The sequence below is a fragment of the Magnolia sinica genome, chromosome 4 (genome assembly GCF_029962835.1).
Source record: "Magnolia sinica isolate HGM2019 chromosome 4, MsV1, whole genome shotgun sequence".
Classification (NCBI taxonomy): domain Eukaryota; kingdom Viridiplantae; phylum Streptophyta; class Magnoliopsida; order Magnoliales; family Magnoliaceae; genus Magnolia; species Magnolia sinica.
Genome location: NC_080576.1, coordinates 79021806 through 79035850, shown reverse-complemented (window position 1 = coordinate 79035850; position 14045 = coordinate 79021806). Strand labels below are relative to the sequence as shown.

Here is a 14045-nt window from a genome sequence, read left to right as displayed (position 1 = left end):
GGATATTTCGATAATATCGAAGAAACTCTGAACAATGCCCTTGACAACACAATCCTAAAGAATTTTCACTGATAGCAAATTCCATTTATGAAAGCCGCATCTATAGCTCCATCCTATTAAATAATTATGATCCCAAAAATAAAAGCTAGTTAGTTATTTCTTCCATTCATATTTGCTCAAAGAACTATCCTTGGGATGTTAGTTGGGAAAATGTAAATTGGTGTGAATGCATTTTGTGAACATGTAATTCTCCTGAACATCAACCACAAGGAGCAGCAGCCAAATTACTGAGAGAACCTAATTAATGATAATAAAACAACAAATTCCAAAACAAAACCATGTTTAATGTAGTTGCTCTGGAAAACAGTGATTAAATATATAAATAACAGAACGTATCAAAACTATCTTACCTGCTACCTGCTGATCATGCCTTCTACTAAAAGTAGAGCCAAATCAAAAGACCAAGAACATGCAGAAGTAAACTACAATATCAAGGGAATAAGGAAAAGGATGATTATTCGTACAGGAAACGGAGCATTGTTAGCTTGCCCAATGTATCAGGTATGACACCAGTGAATTTGTTTAAATACAGATCCAAGCTCACCAAGTTGGTCAAATTTCCAAGCTCAGTAGGAATTATCCCACTTATGTTGTTGCTATAAAGTTCCCTGTTAAGACAAAATTAAATCATAAGTTGTAACTTGACATGGATTACTTCATGATACAAAACAACATAGTTGACTAAAGAAGAAACTAATTTTTCTTGATTTCTCTAACCATATGCATTTTTTCCTTTTTGATCAATAACGATTTCATTAATGAAGACAAATGCTTAAAGTTTAGAAATAACACACCCATGTATGTTTATGGTAAAAATGTTCCTTTGATATTATACATATACAAAGCATAAAAGAAAGCAAGATTTATTTTAAATACAAAGTTTCAGACATAAGAACATAAATTGTATAAGCAGTGTCATAAGGTGTGGAGTTTGCTTATGCAATTTCATGACTGTCATTAATATGTTTATGATAAAAATCTTCCTTCCATATTATACATATACAGAGCATAAAAGAAAGCAAGATTTATTTTCAATACAAAGTTTTAGACATGAGAACATAAATTGTATAAGCAGTGTCATAAGGTGTGGAGTTTGCTTATGCATGTTCATGATTGCCATTAATCCCTTTAGTTATAAACTGTTATTTTGTCTATCATGTTAGGTAAACAATTATTTGCTATGAAAAAATGACCATTATGACAGCGCTTTTTTTTTTTTGGGAGAGGAAGTAACTCTTCTTACATTTGATAAGACCAATTATCCTAATGGCACTGCTTTTCTAGAAGACATTTTGATGAGATAGTCTTGAAAAAGGGACCCATGCCAAAGATCACATACAGGCAATCAAATTTGTAGGTGTAGATAAAGCTAAATCCCATCCAGAAGCACCCATCTAAAGATCTAATATAAAGGACAAACCAAGGTCACCTAAATCATTGGTCATTCCAGTACATGGCACGAGAATGGTTTGGCAGAACACTACGTCCTCTAGTACATGGTTGCTAGAGGTAGGATCATGTGGGTTGGCCTAGAACATCTACATATACATTATATATCCAAATCAATATATGAAGTGATATTATTCTAGAAATCTCTCACGTGTGGTATTATATTGTATATGCCTGATATTAGAAAATCAAATAATAAATCTCTCTACATTTTTTAATATAAATTTAAATTAAGACCTAATACAATAAGATTGACCATAATATCATGTTTTAAAAAACAATGATTTGGATAAAGGTATCCCGTATCGGTATCAGTTGGCGTAACGGTGCCCTCTGATACCGATGTAGATACGGGGGTGTAATGGCGATATGGGAGTGTAACAGCCCATAACGGTGCAATTTTATTTTATTTTATTTTTTTACCAAAAAAATATGAAAAAATATGGATTAAATCCAGAATATTCTAAGCATTCCAAATATGCATTCATTTATAAATTGGAACATGTTTATGGTAGCGTAACGATCTACGCTTTGGTGAGAAGTTGTATCGGACTGTCTGATGAATTTATGAACCAGATAACCTGAATTTGACTACAAATTTCATATATTTAATTTTCTAAATATATAATTTATATACTTGACAATTCGATATTATTTCTCCCAATAGTTCTTTAAAAAAATGAAATTAAATTCAGGTAGATGGCGTTGCCAATTTGGGGCTGACTTGGAGGACCAATCCATGCCTTAAATCAGCCTCAAATTCATGCAATTTATCGGCATTATCCCACTTATGAATTGGTGGACATTTATTGGATAGTGAATCATGAAAAAAAATCAAAAGGCCCTATTTTAAAAAATAAGCATCTACAAATTAACAATTAAAACTATTCCAACAATTTGATTTTGGCATTGTGAGTTAGCAACTACAGTTCATAATTTAATTGGTAAATTTTAAGTTAATGCATGTCTCGTGTACATTTTTTAAAGGGCCCGAATTAGGCGGGACTCGGATTGTGGAGTGTAGCAAACGAGTGTCAAAGTTTTTTGGGCCCCATTGTGATGAATGTGCTATATCCACGCCGTCCATCCATTTTGCCAAATAATTTTATGGCATGAGCCCAAAAATGAGGCAGATCCAAAGCTCAGGTGGACCACACCATAAGAAACAATAATAATTAAATGTCCACCATTAAAAATTTATTGGGAGCTTCAAAAGTTTTAGATCAAGCTGACGTGTGTTTTCCCTTCATCCACGTCAGTGTGACCCAATTAACAGGTTAGATGAAAAATAAACATTACAGTGGACCGTGTAACAAAATAGTGCAAGCACATTGTTCATGGGGTTGCTGTCGAGTTGGCTCGTGGACTTGGGACGAATCGCTGACTCGTTTGGAGCTGCTTGAGCCTAGTCGAATCAGGGCGAGCTGGCTGGACCCACCAGTAATGAGAAAGAAAGAAAGAAAAGAGGGAAAGAAGAGGGAGAGAGAGAGAGAGAGAGAGAGAGAGAGAGAAGAAGAAGAAGAAGAAGAAGAAGAATCCGCAGCTGCGGCCGCAGCCACAGCAGTCCAAGAAGAAGAAGAAGAGGAAGAAGAAGAAGAAGAAGGAAGAGGAGAAGAAGAAAAGAAAAAAAAAAAAGTATGTTTTTTTTTTCCCTTTTTTTTTTTTTTTTTTTCTTTTTTGCCCATAACAACCGTTACAGGGAGGGGAGTGCCCGTTTCGACCCTGTATCACGTAACGGTGTCGGCCATTACCATTACGTATCGGCCGATACAGCCGTATCGTAACGGATACAGGACACCCTGATTTGGATCCATAATCTAGATCATGCAATTTAGGACGGAAAATGTACATGATTGGTTATTTAGGTTACCTTTGTATAAATTCCCCAATACAAATACAACCAACACAAGCACCGATCATGTTGCCTCAACTCTAAGGAACTTTGCGCACATTGTGTGAAATGGTTTTGAACTCCCATCAGCAAGGAATTCCATAAGACGGCTGTAACCAGGGTGTGCCGTTTTGGTTTCTGTGGGAGTATTGGTGCCCACCAAAACCAATAAGCATATCAACAGTGTGAAGGCTGTTATGCCCCCTGTAATGGTTGTTTTTTTTTTTTAAAGAAGAAGAAGAAAAAACTCCAGAAAAATATCAGATAATTTTAAAATATTTAGAGGATTCCAAATATTATTCTTTTTGTGGTTTCCAACATGTTTATGATGGTGTAATAGTCCACTCTTTAGTAAGAATGTTACCTCGGCATGTTTGATGATTTTATTGACTTAACAAGCTTGATTTACCCCTCAAATTGGCCTGAAATTCATGCAATAAATGGCACTCATCCCACTAATGCATATCCCTAAGCATTTGACATCATTCCACCCCCAAGTAACTATAAGAAAAAATTAAAATTAAATTAAATGAAGAGTTTGATGATTTTATTGACTTAACAAGCTTGATTTACCCCTCAAATTGGCCTGAAATTCATGCAATAAATGGCACTCATCCCACTAATGCATATCCCTAAGCATTTGACATCATTCCACCCCCAAGTAACTATAAGAAAAAATTAAAATTAAATTAAATGAAGAGTCCCCAACTTGAGGACCACTCACAAGCCCCCAAATCGACCCTAAATTCATGCAAATATGACATTCATCCCACTAATGCATGCCCCTAAGCAGTTGACATCATTCCCCCTAGAAATTTTAGAAAAGAAAAATCCCTGGAAAAGATTACCATTAAAGGGGGTTATCACCCAACCAGTACTAATCACATCGAGTCAACTCCAATAGAGATCTGAGTAGAAGTGGGCCCCATGTGATGTGTGAACGACATCCAATCCATTCATCAGACATGTCCTCTGATGTTGACTCCTAAGGAAAAAAATCAGTCCAATCCATGACCCAAGTGGACCACACCACCGGGAAGAGTTGAGAGGGGATGCCTATTGTTCACACTTTAGGGTTCATCGTGCTATTTATATGGCCACCATTCCATTCATATGACCCGTCCACCCTAGATGAAAGTACAGCCAAAAAATCAGGTCATTCCAACACTCAAGTGGGCCCCTAATGCAATCAAGGGTGGACATACCCTCTCAACTGTTTCCCCATGGTGTGGCCCAGTTGAATCATGTAACTGCTTGAATTTTGGGCCTCTAGCGAAATACAGGAGTAATTGTTTAATGGATAAATTAGATGTCATGGATATCGCATAGGGCCCACTTTTGCTGACTCCATAGAACCTCTAGTGGAGTTATCTCCATGTGATCATTCCTACACACATACAATAACCTGCAGTGCTGTTGAGTTGTGTGGGCCTCGACCAAGGTATTTCCTGACAGAAACGGTGGCCATAACGGCCACCACTGTTACCATTACGATATGGGCCGTAATGGGACAGCCTTTTTTGTTTTTTGTAAGAAAGCCTGTATCAGCCCCATAACAGACCATTACAGCCACTACAGGTCATTTTTTTCCATAATGGCCATTAAGACCTAGTAACACAACAGTTGCCACCATTACTGTCATGTAACGGCCATTATGGTACATCATGGCCTCAACGTGATGTGTCTACGGATGCGCGCACCCTTAGGTTCACCTTGGAGCCCAACAATCAGACCAATCCAAAACTCAGGTTGGCCACACCATAGGAGAAAATGTAAAATCATGCCTGACCCTCTATATTCACATGGTGTGGCACACCATCCACCTATGTTCTGAAATGGTTTGATTTTTTGGATGTCCCTTCAATAGTGTAAAGTGTCTGATGAACGGATTACATGGCATATACACACCATGTTGGACCCTACACACAATCGAGAAAGTTTTAATGGGTGGGTATCTCCTTACAACACTTCTTGAGTTTTGAATTAACCAAAATTTTGGGCATTGGGCCAAACATAGGATGCGGCGCATGTGATGGTCGAAGTGGATGTGATGCATAGACTCCAAATTGCTAGACACTACTGCCCAAACAGTGGATAAGTTCTAACCTACCACGTGTGTGATATCCAAGCCTTTGAATAGATGGCTCCACCATGAGTACCATCTAGTGCAAAAATTACCACGATCCAATCATTAGGTGGGTCATACCATAGAAAACAATGCATAACCACTAATATAATAAGAAGATATGGGTGTGGCCTACAGAACAAATGAATTGAACTGATATTTGCATTAGGTGATCCTCATGATAGGAAAACTTTTGGATGCATCTCTCTCTCTCTCTCTCTCTCTCTCTCTCTCTCTCTCTCTCTCTCTCACACACACACACACACACACACACACACACCTCTGCATGTGTGTGTTTGTATCTAAAATTCTATTTAATTAAACTAAATAGAAAGGGAAGATATATATTTCTTAGATATGCACATTAAATATAGAGAACCGATTGCTTACAACTAGTCATAGGTTAAGTAAAATTGGAAGCAAAAATTCAGAAGGCACAAAAATGGATTGGTTATAGCTAATCATTCACGTCTCTACTATATATAACAACAATTTTGAGGGACAAAAATGTAATGCAATTAATAATTCGAAAGAGATAAGCCATGCAACATTAAAGTAATGCAATTTTATTTTATTTTTCTTTTACAAAATTAAAAGAGCATTTAGGTAATGTAACAGAAGCCACGGTAAGCCAATCCACAACTCCTCTCCCCAGTCCCCACCAATTGAAACCTACTTTCTACAACCACTTTCTTTCACCTCTCATTCTCCCAAGACCAACCATCTCCTTTATTAGCACATGAATTGTGCATGCCATCATTTTTACTTGTGTGTGTGTGTGTGCACAGTATGTGGGTATGCAAATTAATTTCTCATCCTCTTTCTAAAATATTGTCATTAAAAAATCAAACAGATCAGATCAAATATCATTACACAAAAGTACAACTTACAAGTATTGCAAATTTTTAAGCAGGCCAAGGTCCGAGACCAGTGTACCAGATAAATCTGCATTTCCTAGATCACTGGAGAAAGATGGTAAATACTGTCAAATAATCTGTCATTCAATGAGCATCTAGGGTCCAAAAATTAAGCAGAAGGGATCCACTTACACTCTTATAACACTATTTTCATTGTTGCAAGTGACATGGAACCATGTGCATGGATTGACAAGGGTTGGATCCCAACTTTGCAGCACATTATTAGGATCACTTAAACTGGAGCGTAGCTTATGCAAAGCATCACCTGTTGTAAAAGCATTGAACTAAAATTAGTATCCAGCAAATTCAAGAATAAGTAGACTAGAAGTAGAATCCAGCAAAGTCAAGAATAAGTAGAGGTAAATAGTCGTAAATCTTGGAGGTAAAGATACATAACATTGACAGAATCCATTGCGATAAATAGATAAGCTTATCATATTCTTTCAGCAAGGTCCCATGATAATTACTATCTAACGACAACATATGGCTAGTTTGTAACTTCCAACTAATGGGATGATGCCCCCTGTCTGGAAACAGAGAATTACCACATGATTGCCCAATGCCCACAAATGGGAGGAAAAAGTAAAAGTTGGGGTGAACAGCACACGGTACTTTTTTCCACTTTTCTCGGAATTTCATTAATATAAGTCCAACCAGTGTTTTTTTTTTTTTTTTAAGACAATGAAAATTCAGTAAAAGAGGCCGAAACCAGAATATACAAATATACAAGAATACAGCACTGCCAAGAAAACGAAAGGCAAGGAAACTATGTTTCCGCCCACTCCTTCAAGTTGTGAAGAGCTGAAAAGAACACTTGAAGAGGACCATTCTTTTTGTTCCTAAAACACCGCTTGTTTCTTTCCCTCCATAAAGCCCAGAAAATCGCTAGCATGCCTAATCTCCACAACCTTTTCCCTGATTTCCCTATCCCCCCACCAGGCCAAGCAATGATAAATTCGCCTAGTGTTTGGAAACACCCATAGAACCCCCAAAATCTGTAGAAAATGATCCCAAACCTCCCTATTGAAAGCACAATGAATAAATAAATGGTCCATCGATTCCGCATCCATTAGACACATCAAGCAAGCGTTTGGAAGGATCATCTTCCTCTTACAGAGATTATAAATAGTTAGCACTTTATTCCTTCCTGCCAACCAACCAAAAGCCGCCCACCTCCTAAGGAGCTCCATAATGCCAAAGATATGCCGTTGGAGAAACCGAAAATTTTCAACTTCAGCTCACAAAAACTGATAACATGCCTTGACTAAGAAGGAGCCTGACTTTGCCTTTAACCACAATATAGAATCCTCCTCTGATAGCACTAGAGAAACATTTGCTGACACCTCAAACAAAAGAAGAATCTCTCCGACCTCTTCATCTGAAAATTTCTTCTAAAGACTGGAGCCCATACCAGCACCCCATCCCTGACTAAATAACAGCTACCCACCTTCACCCCTTAGAACCCCATTCTCGGATCCCGACACCCATTTACCAGGTTCCGATCCTGGGATACTACAAGGAGGGTTTCAAATCATTAGTCTGATTCATAATGAGCATAACAAAAGCATAACCCACAAACAATAAGCACAAGAACACCACTACAAAATCCACTATGATCAAAAACTTTTTAGTACAATGCGACAGAAAGGGGAAATACAATGTAACAAAAGAAGCAAAACTCCAGAAGCTCAGCTGCACGCTCCAACTACGGCGAGACTATAGCTGCGGCTGCGTCCTGGCGTCACCTGCACGCATCAATCGTGCATAAGCTTATGGAAAGCTTAGAGGGTGGTGTAAGTGTGTGCGCAATATAAACGTGCTCAAAATACAAGGTCAGAGTGATGCGAAAACATGGTAATGAGCACATGAATGCAATCAGCCGTACCAAGGCTATGCGGTGCAAGATATGAATGCCATCGCCATAACCACGGCCACGCGATGTGAAATGCAACTCAAGCATGCCAATCCTCAACATGTATCGGTACAGTTCTCATTCGGGATAATCAGGGGTTCAATACACTCCAAATGGCACTGTCGCTCTCCTAGCCGCACGCCCAAGTGAGCGTAAGAAACCTCACTATCCGCCTAGCCAATAGTCGCCAATACCTATCCGGAGCACGTCGATAGCGAACCCATTCGCGAGTTGGTTAAACTCGACCTAGTATTACCCCTACCCTCGGGCGAGTAAGGCCACACTCCTTTTCCAACCGACCACGACACGGTGGGAGACGCGGCCTCCCGGTATTCGGCCCTCATGCGCTCGTACATCCACTCGGTCTCGGCGTTGGAGTCATCCTCCGGTACCATCGGGTTTAGGGATTTTCACCCGGGGACGTCTATGGCGCCGTATGCTAGAACCAAATATTTCGGTATCCCATCCGACCATCCACGATGTGTCTATGGAGGCTATGGCCATGATGTCGTTAGGGCATACGGTAACTACAATCACACAAATGCAAATGCATGAGTCACACTATCATTCATACAATCCTGTATATACCATGCACTTATACGAGGCAACTCCGCCTATCAGGGAGCCCATAAATAGTCTATCCAAAGATATATGCTATGATCGGTCACCCTCACATCAGGCATACATATGGTGCGAATGATCATGAATCATGGATCTATACTAAACATGTATAAAGAGATGGGCTCTAGATATAATGGAGATGGGCCTAGACGGCCTACTTACCACAAGTTTGGGCCTATCAGTGGGCCTTAGGGAGAGTTATAATGCGGACATTTAACCAACATTATCCGTTCAATGTGGACATCAAACCAACATTGCTCCCAAGGCACTATCGCTATAGGGGTCAACACATAAATCAAGAAATGGGCCTCATGTACATCCCATTGGGCCTCTAATACATCGAATGGGCCCCATGCATGGGTCTCGTATGCATATATCAAGGTAGGCCTCAATGACGGGCCACAAATGCATCCACGTGGGCCTAGTCACATGGGCCTGCATACATCACAATGGGCCTCATAAAATGGGCCTTAAATTATCTCCAAAAATGGATGGACAGTTGGATGAAACACATGCATCATGATGGAGCCCAGTCTAATGGAGGGTATGGTTTACAACACATACATCAGTGGGTCCCATGAGGGGCCTACCATAATGTTTATTTCCCATCCAACCCATTGTTAAGGTCATTCAGACCGGGGCCCACAGAAATGTTTATTTTTCCAAGCAACCTAGGGCCCAACGTAATGTTTATTTTCCAACCAACTGTTCATATGGTCATGTGGACCCGGGTAGGGCCCACTACAATTTTTATTTATCACCCAATCTATTCATAAGGTCACGTGGGCCCGGATCATTTGACATCCAAACTATTCATGAGGTGATATGGGCCTGGATAGGCCCACTGAAATATTTATTTTCCATACAACGTGTTGAGGGGTTGTGTGGGCCAAGGGCCCACTGAAATACTTATTTTCCATACAACCTGTTGAGGGGTTCACGTGGGCAGCGAGCCCACTGCAATAATTATTTCACGTCCAACCTGTTGAAGAGGTCATTGGACCTTGGGGCAGATGTGGGGCCCACCGAAATGTGGTTCACAAATCCAGCCCATCCATTATGTGAGTCCCACCTAACTGACGGTCCATGCCAAGTTTCAGCGACATCCAAAACTCAGGTAGGCCCCACCAAGCGATTTTATATGTTTAGACATGTCTTCACATGATTCTAGATGGTATGGCCCGCCTGAGTTCTGTTTACGGCTGATTTTTGAGATGGATGGGTGGTACGTGGGGACCCACCGAATGCATGGCCTTGATGTTCGAAACACATCACGTGGGGCCCACAACTGGAGCCGTGAGGCCCCAGCGTCCGCCCGCTCGTCGCTGCTGCAGCAGCAGCACTGCTACTTTGAAAAAAAATTTTATTACTATATATATTTTTTTGTTTTGAGGCCCACCGAGATGTGATTCACAATCCAGCCCACCCATCATGTGTATCCCACTGTTCTACCCGTCCAGAACTAGTTTCACCTGCATCCGAACTTCAAGTGAGTCCCACCGAGTACTTTTTTATGATCTGGCATGTCTTTACATAGTTTTAGATGCTATGGCCCACCTGATGATCAGATCGCATTAAAATTTTGGTTCAACGCCTAAAGAAGACTGGAGAATAGATTGGACGGTGTGGATCACATACATACATCAAGGTGGGGCCTGCATGAGCAGTCCACTAAAAAGTAACCTTTTCTTCCTTTGCTTTTTTTTTTGTTTTTTTTTTTTTTTTTTGCTAGCCATGCCATACGCCTACGTCCAGCGTCTCTGGACGCTGGACGGTTTGGGTATACACTGCCTCATGGTGGGTCCCACGCGTGAGTGGCCCATGTTCATCAAGGTAGGTCCCACATGATCATGGCCTACCATATATATAAATATTAATAAAATATTATAATATATCATTTACTCTAAATAGGGGGGGGGGTGGATCTTTCCTAAAATGAGGTGGGCCACCCTATTTGATGGATAGAGTAGATTTAATATATTGGTGGGGCCCACTTCATTCTAAGGAAGAGAGAAAGAGAGGGAAAGAGAGAGAAATAGAGAGAGCTACACGGTGAGATAGAGGAGGGACCCCGCCACTATGGGCCCTCCATTTCATACATGCATACATCAAACGGGTCCCACCACATGTGGCCCAAAAATATAGGAGAAATGACGGTGGATCACCCACCTTTAAGCCTCCTCCTTGCTCCCTTGGCTTCAAATGCACCTTTCCTATACCTTGGATGGTGGATGATGGGGGATTAATGGTGTGGATGAGAGATGGGAGGGTGTAGATGGATGATGGAAGGTGGACCACACTTGTGGTTTGGGAGAGGAGTGTTGGACGTGAGAGGCTTGGTTGCTTGGAGAGATTTGAGAAAATGAGAGAGAAAATGAGAGGATGGGAGTGATATGAGGTGATGGAGTGATGGGTGTAATTAATGAAGCATGGGTTTGTTTGAAAAGTGTGTAAAAGAGGGATGGGTGAAGAGAGAGAGAGAGTTGACTTTGGAGAAAGAGGGATGGGTTGTTGTACTTGAGATAAGGTTGCATTTAATGTTGATTGATGGGACTTATTGTGTAGAGATTCCCTCGATATCCGCAACGCGCGGTGTTTCTTCGGAATAAACGCTGATCGGCATCTTCTTGCCTGGGTATCGGTTCGGTGCGCAAGTCACGGCGTTGAAACCGCGGCGATGACGCGATCGCCAAGACATAAGTTTCGGATTGAGCCGACGTCGGTGCGCGGGACCTGGCCTAGGATCGTGCGCAAACACCGAATACGGTGCGAAGGTTGCCGAAATTTGACCTGAAAATTTCTTCTAAAGACTGGAGCCCATACCAGCACCCCATCCCTGACTAAATAACAGCTACCCACCTTCACCCCTACTTCTCTAGCTAAACCTGCTAATGATGGGAACCTATCTTCCGATTTGACCTCTCTCATCCACATATCCTCCCAAAATCTAATCATCTTACCATCCCCCAAATGAAAGCCTATACCCTCCCATACTCTTTCTTTAAGGGTTGTTATGGACTTCCACAAGTAAGATGATTGATACAAAGAAGAGGCCTTTGTCCACCACCCCCCTTCCTCTACCCCATATTTTCTCGAAATCACTTCCCTCCATCTCGCCTTTTCCTCCACCCCAAACCTCCACACCTATTTTCCCAACAAAGCTAGATTCATCTTTTCCAAGGTATTCTGTATCGGTAACGGTGGCCATAATAGTCACCATCATAACTAACACGGGTATTAGCCGTAACGGCCAATATGGGGGTGTAACAACTATTACGACCCCGTAGCGGTTGGAAATTTTCTTTTGCCCAAAAATTTTTGAAAAAAAAATCTAGAAAACCCAGAATAATGTAGATATTCCAAATATGTATTCATTTTTTGTTTTGTAAACATTTATGGTAGTGTAATGGTCCACTATTTGGTGAAAGTGTTGTATCGGGCTGTCTAGTGAATTTGTGAACATGATTATATGCCTCTAATGTTTACACATCACAATCAAGCATTGAAACTAGAAATCATTAAAAAATAAAAAAATAATAATAAAAAGAAGAAGAAGCATAAATACTACTTCAATTTTTATTTTATTTTTTTAAAAAAAAAAGGCCACCGGGAGCTTCTATTCACTCAAATTACTTCAATTTACGGTTTTAATTTTAAAAACTATGGTAAGAGTGGTTGAAATCTATTATAAAATGATCTAGGAGAGTTTTTGGAAAAGTGGAAAAGAAAAAAGAAAAAAAAAGAAAAGAAAAAAGGATTTGAATAGAAATAAAAAAGTGTTATTTTTCGACTGTTACCGTTATGCCCCGTAATGACTTTTACAGCCACTACAACAGTCGATACGGTCCCAAAAAACCAACTGCCCAATTTCACTCCCATATTGCGTAATGGTCATTGCCATTACGTATATGTATCGGCCTTCACGGGCGTATCATAACGGATATGAAACACCTTGTCAAGGTGTACCGTTACGGTAACGATGCCCACCATTACTAATACAATTACAGGCCATATCGACCGTTATGACCTTGTAACAATTGATATGCCCCACAAAATGCTCAGAAATTTTTTTGTTCTAAAAAAAATTCAAAAAAGTATCTATTAAATCCAAAAAATTCTAAATATTCCAAATATGCATTCATTTATAATTTTGAACATGTTTATGGTGGTGTAACGGTTCACTCTTTGATAAGAAAGTTGTATTGGGTGGTTTGACGAATTTATGAACCTGACAGCCTGAAATTGACTGCAAAACTCATAGATTTAATTTTTTAACTATCTAATACTATATATATATATATATATATATTAGAATGAATTTAATATCAAAATATCTCACAAGTGTAGGTGTTTGTTAATTTTAAAAAATTGATCAAAAATAGTTTGAAAATAAAATTAAAAAATAACGAAAAAAAAAAAAATCAGTTGCATAATCTGTAAAATGCATATTCATATGTTCTAATTTGAATAGCGCATCATATTCAACCTTAACAACAGAGATTATAAAAAGAAGGTAAAATACCTATTTTTTAAGATTTTTTCGAAAAATGGTCCATAAAGCTTCGATTCAACAAAATCCTTAAATAACTTATTTTGATCCTCAAATTCAAGCTGAGAGTAGTCAAAATTTGCAATAGAACAGTTTAGGAAAAAATATGGAAGAGAATTGCTAAAAATGAGAAAAATTGCGACTTAAAAAGAAAAAGAAAAAGAAAAACTAGTCATTTATGACTATTACATCCTGACCGTTACGAGATAGTAATGGCCATTATGGGCATAGCAGCTGTACGGCCCCGTAATGGCCGATCTGAGAAAAAAATTGATGGGTCATTGTTTCAACCCCTGTACCGCATAACGGACTCGGTCGTTATCATGGTGTGCTGTAAAGGCCGTTACATAAAGGTAACAGTGGCAGCCGTTACGTAAAATGGCCGTAACAACCGTTATGGAAAAAAATGACCTGTAATTGCCGCCAACAGCATGTTACATCCCCTATAAAGGCCATAATAGACATATACAGGTTTTTCATACTTTTTAATCAAACATTATGGGGTAGTATAGGTTTTTCGG

The 14045-nt window shown here is 39.6% G+C and overlaps 1 protein-coding gene across 1 annotated transcript in view; it reads right to left on the bottom strand.

Annotated features, from left to right (window-relative positions):
* LOC131243261 (LRR receptor kinase BAK1-like) overlaps positions 1-14045 on the bottom strand; it is a 36437-nt gene that overhangs the window by 10655 nt on the left and 11737 nt on the right. The window contains exons 2-4 of the mRNA XM_058242469.1: positions 6575-6707; positions 6416-6487; positions 525-668 (exon numbers count right to left, since the gene is read on the bottom strand). Of these exons, the coding sequence (XP_058098452.1) occupies positions 525-668; positions 6416-6487; positions 6575-6707 (349 nt within the window). The remainder of the gene's footprint in view (positions 1-524; positions 669-6415; positions 6488-6574; positions 6708-14045) is intronic.